Genomic DNA, 5,625 nt, shown 5'->3' on the forward strand with positions numbered 1-5,625 from the left:
CTCAAAAAAAAAAAAAAAAAAAGAAAATGATGTGTAATGATGTTACACAAAAAAGCAACTATGTATCCGTGGATACCCTCCATGAAGGGTCGCAATGGTCAGCAAACCTGTGATGAGATGGTCAGCACGCTGGCACGGCCATCACAGGTCGGCCACGTGGTGGGTGCTCCAGCCTCCTGGCACCTGCACCCTTCGGCTGCTTCATCTCCGGCCTCCCTCCCGCCTCCTCCTCAGTCCCTGCTTTTCCCCCCTGCCCCAGCCACCACCCCTGGAGCTCAGCCCTCAGCATTCCCAGCACCCAGCACATGGTGGGCTCCTCTGCTCCACACCTGTCACCGGCACATCTGTCACTGTCACCAGCGCACAAATAGTCCCGTTGGGTCCGTCCCACGAGGGCTGAGCTCTAACTGAGATTTGGGAGGCTTTAGGCTGGGGTGGCCACCACTGGGTCAGAGGTCAAAGCAAAGGGACCCTTTTCCTGGAGGTGACCCGCGTGGCCCTGGTTGCCACATGGGAGGGCACAACCTGCCAGGTGCAAGTGGGAACCCTAGGCCCGCCCATGGAACAAGAGGCTCACTCAGTCCTCAGCCCTGGAGTCACATCCCATGCCCACCTCCCAGCCTCCCAGCCCAAGGGGCCCGTCCCCATGCCAGGAGGCCCTCTGCAGGCCCAGCTCAGGCTCCGGCCACCTTGCCTGGCCTCTGCCAACTCAGGGCGGCCACCACCATCACACGAAATGGGAGATCCCAGCCGGGGCGGCGTCAAGCCCAAGACCCCAAGACCCCCGAGAGACGCGGCATGTCCCCCCTCCGGCTGGCCCACCTGATGCTCTCCAGGGCGCCTGCGATCTGCTGCTGTTCCACATCATAGAGTCTCACCGTGAAGCCCCCACTGGCAAACAGCATGGCCCAGCTCCGGCCAATGAGTCCGCTGGAGGAAACACACCAAGAAAGGCACCTGTTACCCCTCCTCACCCAGAGCCAACCTGAGTCCCCCCCCCCAGTCCCTTTTCAATAGCCAATAAATATCTCGAAAGACTCATGGGGAGCTAGGAAGGAGAACGCAGAGGTGAAGGGAGGTGGACGCCAGAGGCCCATGGGGGGTGGGAGGGCCTGGTCAGTGGGTAGAAGCACCTGGTTGGATGGAGGGATCAGTTCTGGTGCTGGACAGCATGGAGGGCGACTGCAGAGAGCAACAGTGTATGGTCGATTTCAAAGAGCAAGAGGACAAGATGTGAAATGTTCCCAGCACACAGAGGTGACAAACGTCTGCGGTGACAGACATCCTGAACACCCTGACACAGTCACTACACATTCTGCACGCGGATCAAAACACCACATTTCCACAGCCACTTACAAACAGTGCACATCAACACCTTAAGGCTCACATTTTGACAGCTGTATTTATGTAAAAGGGCTTCTATTTCCACCCAGGTCTTCTGAATCCTTAACTCCAGAGTCAGCCTCAGTGTCCCACCTGGAGCATCGCCGCCTGTGGGGAATTTGTCCTACAAGTCCTCACAAAGACACTGCAGTCAGGAAGTGGCAGGTATCACCGAGGCACGAGGGCCCTCAGGGAGCCCCACAGGGCCAGGTCATAGGCAAGTCACTTTAGCTGGAGAACAGAGACACCATCTGTTCTGTCCTCCCAAATACTGCCTGCCACTGCCACCGTGTTTGCACGTGGATTCGGTGCTGGGCACCAGGAAGCACCTCACAGGTCTCACTTCTTGACAGTTCAGGTTTTATAGGCATGCTCAAACCATGCTTGGCTTCTATACCAATTTCTAGGTCTAGGGAGGCTGAACGTTTCTCTCATTTGTTTGTTGTGAACTATTAGACCTTTCTTAATGGACACCTAAGCACGTGAATACACACACACACACACACACACACACACACACACACACAGTAAGCCAGTGTGATGGCTCACACCTGTAATCCCAACAACTGGGGAGGCCGAGGCAGGAGAATTGCTTGGGGCCAGCAGTTCAAGTCCAGCCTGGGCAACATAATGAGACTTTGTCACTTAAAAAAAAAATTAAGCACAGTAAATTTTTTACAGTGAAGTTTTGTCAAAAAGCAGTGCTTGTCAGCAGTATGACTTTGGTCTCTGTTTGTCCAGCAGGGTGAGTGAGTCCACTGGAGGCTTCTCTCTCACCTTCGTGTCCCTGGCACATCATAGAGGGTTGTTAAATGTTAGCCATTGACAGCAAAAGGCTGCCAACAACAAATACTGGACAATGGCCAGCAGGCTCCTGCCACAGGCCAATTGCCAACGCTGCTTCATGGAGACTTGTGACACTTCTGACCCATGGAGCCCACAGTGGGTCGGAGGTCGACACGCCAGGTGGAAGTGCTGGGGAGGAGAGGACATAGGACAGGGACGTACAGAGGGGAGTGGGGCCTGGAAGGCAGAGACATAAAGGCACCGAGGTCACCTCACTGGAAGGGTGGCACGTCAGACCCGAGCTGGAGGAGGTGAAGGCCACCATGAGGGTGTTTGAAGACGGGTGCTCCCAGCAGAGGGAGGGTGTGTTTGCCCGGTCCATAGGCAGGTACTCGGCAGATGTGGGGTCAAGATGGGGAGCAGAGGGTGAAAGAGAAGGAAGGAGAGGTGAGCCATGTTATGGTGCCCAGATCCCACAGAGGGATTTGGCTTTTAGTGGGCGAGGGGGAAGCTGATAACAAGAAGGACTTCTGGTTCTTTGTGTTATTTTTCATTTGGGGTTTTTTTGGTTTTTTTTTTTAGTCGGAGTCTCACTCTGTTATCCAGGCCGGAGTGCAGTGGCACGCTCACGGCCACCACAGCCTCAACCTTCTGGGCTTAAGCGATCCTCCTGCATCAGCCTCCCAAGCAGCTGGGACTACATGTCTTGCCAAGTTGCCCAGGCTGGTCTCAAACTCCTGGGTTTTCAGGCAATTCTCTCACCTTAGCCTCCCAAAGTGCTGGATTATAGGTGTGAGCCACTGTGCCCCACCTAGCCATGTGTTGATAATGTTGAAGTTGGAGGGGCAGGAACAGAAAGGCTCGTTGTACTGTTCTCTCTACTTGAATAAGGCTTGAAATGTCTCCATAATACAAAGTTAGGAGAGAAAGTACAGATGGGAAGAAAAACAGACAGAATATGGACAATTTTATTAAGTTTTGAGGCAAAATGTAGTAGTTATTGGAAGGAGAAATGGGGTCAAGAGAGGAAACTTCTCAGTTTGGAAGAAAACACCGTGTGTTTGACTGTTGAAGAGTCTGATCCCCTAGAGAGGGGAAAGCCTTGATGCAGAGGGAACACACTTAGGTCTTGGTCCTGCACCTATTTCCACAGTTCACTCCACGGCCCCTGCACCTATTTCTGTGGATTAGTCCATGGTCCTGGCACCTATTTCCATGGATTGGTCCATGGTCCCTGCAACTATTTCCATGGCTTGGTCTGAGGCCATGGTATCTATTCCCATGGCTTGCTCCGTGGCCCCTGCACCTATTTCTGTGGCTTGGTCCAGGGCACCTGCACCTATTTCCGTGACTTGGTTCGTGGACCCTATACCTATTTCCATGGCTTGGTCTGTGACCCCTGCAACTATTTCCGTGGCTTGGTCTGAGGCCCCTGCACCTATTTCTGTGGCTTGATTCATCACCTCTGCACCTATTTCCATGGCATGGTTTGGGGCCCCTGCATCTGCTTCTGTGGCTTGCTCTGTAGCCCTGCACCTATTTTCATGGCTTGGTCAGGGGCCCCTGCAACTATTTATATGGCTTGGTTTGGGGTTCCTGCACCTGCTCCTGTGGCCTGGGTCTTCCTCTGACGCGTGGTGTCGCTCAGGAAGCAGATAACCATTGTCAGGGTCTGGCATCGACTCCTGGGTGGCAGACTGGGCTGGCCCGCTTCCCTTGCAGTCTTGCGACTCCTCACTCTGTGTTGTTCTGGTTTGTCCTTTTGAGTCGGGGGTCTCACTCTGTCGCCCTGACTGGAATGCAGTGGCGCGACACCGCAGCCTCGACCTCCTGGGCCAAGCAGGGCACGCCCGCACCGCGGCAGGTCTCGCAGGGTGCACTGCGCACCTTCCCTGGGCAGAAGCTGCAACCGAGGTCGACCCCGGAGCCTGTAGGCGCCCCGCCCCCAACACAAGCGCTCGACCACCGATTGGACGGCAGGCGGACACCTGACCCGAGGCAGCCAATCAACAGGCTGGGCGTGCAGCCGGGGCTTGCGCCGGCCGCGACCCAGCCTGGCTCCCGCTCCAGGAAACTGACCCTGCCCTGCGGACACCGTGAGGAGTCACAGCGGGGCTCCAGAGGCCACTTCTCTGGTGCTGGCGGCGTCTGGGAGACAAGCCGTGGGAGAGAGGAAGCGCCAGCGCGGCAGAAGCGTGTCCCCATCCGCGGCGAGCGCCGTCACGCCGCACGGCCAGGGCCCGAAGGCCGCTGCCTCGGTTTCCCGCGGCCTTCTGGTCCCCGTCCCACTTCGCGTCAGGCCCAGGTGCACGCGGCCTCTCGTCCTGAGCCCGTGAGCCACCACACACCTTGAAGCCGCATCCCGGCAGCCAGCGCTGCAGGGAGCGTGGGTCTTCCCATTCTGGCTTCTCGGATCTATCCGAAAGCACCTCCGTGCCCAGGTGTCAGCCGGCCCCGCCGAGGCTAGTGCAGGTGAGCGTTCGCTCTGCTACAAAACAGCAAAGCAACGGCGGAGGTGACGCGCTGCGACTGGTGCGGTGCCGGCTCACTCTTCATGCTGCTTCACTTGGAATGCCTAACTCCAGATACGTTCCCAGCTACAGCTGCTTATTCACTGGGGAAAAGTGGAAGTGGAACTTTTCCTACACTCGTGATCTCGGTGCCCATAAGGGCCATTGTGTCATCCTGGGAAGAGCACATTTGGTGTCTCAACAGACTCAAAATGCAACCAGAGCATCTTGGGTGTGCTGTGCATGTCTGTGCATCTGTCTCCGTGCGTGTGTATGCCAGAGTTGGTGGGAAAATACCTCGGGTAGCACTTCAAAGAAAAGCCATACCTCAGAAAGTTTCTTATACAAAAATGCAGACGCCCCAAAGAAATGTGGAATTAAAAAAATGAAAGAGTTTATGGGATGCCTTGCTTGACATAAAACATCCTACCAAGCCTTTCACACTGCATGTCGGTAGAAAGCATGTCATCTCTGTTACAAATGCTCAGACATATGTCTCCTAGGACAAGGTGCAGTTTCTACCCTGAGGGGGAAGGTCCCAGAAGCAGAATTTTTCCTGGAGGAGATGGTCTCAGTCCTAAAAGAGTTGTCCCTTGAAGAGGGGACAGGCGAAAGGGCATATCAGCGACCAGGAATATGAAGTGCCAGCCCTTCCCCCAGAAGGGTTCCTACTTTAAGCAAGCTCAAGGCCTAAAACTTGGTTGATAAACAGTGCAAGGTTGTATGAATACAGAACTCATACTTCAGGGATTAGGACACACAGTGCTGTATAAAGGCAAGGCTAAACGACGTAAGCCTGGGACACGACTCAGCGCCGATATGTCTTGTCAGTGCCCGTTTATACTCCTGTTTTTAAAAGTTGTCATAGCCAGGCTCGGTGGCTCAGTCTGTAATCCCGCGCCTTTGGGAGGCTGAAGTGAGTGGATTGCCTGAGCCCGCGGGTTCG

At 55.1% G+C, this 5,625-nt stretch overlaps 1 protein-coding gene across 2 annotated transcripts in view; it reads right to left on the bottom strand.

The window, feature by feature from the left end:
* Positions 1-926, bottom strand: part of CRYL1 (crystallin lambda 1) — an 81,434-nt gene extending 80,508 nt beyond the window's left edge. For both annotated transcript variants that reach the window (XM_021717530.1, XM_021717529.1), the window contains exon 1: positions 823-926. In XM_021717530.1, the coding sequence (XP_021573205.1) occupies positions 823-905 (83 nt within the window). In that variant the 5' untranslated portion in view covers positions 906-926. The remainder of the gene's footprint in view (positions 1-822) is intronic.
* Positions 927-5,625: the final 4,699 nt, after the last annotated feature.

The sequence above is a fragment of the Carlito syrichta genome, unplaced genomic scaffold (genome assembly GCF_000164805.1).
Source record: "Carlito syrichta isolate Samal-C Ts95f unplaced genomic scaffold, Tarsius_syrichta-2.0.1 Scaffold309850, whole genome shotgun sequence".
NCBI lineage: Eukaryota > Metazoa > Chordata > Mammalia > Primates > Tarsiidae > Carlito > Carlito syrichta.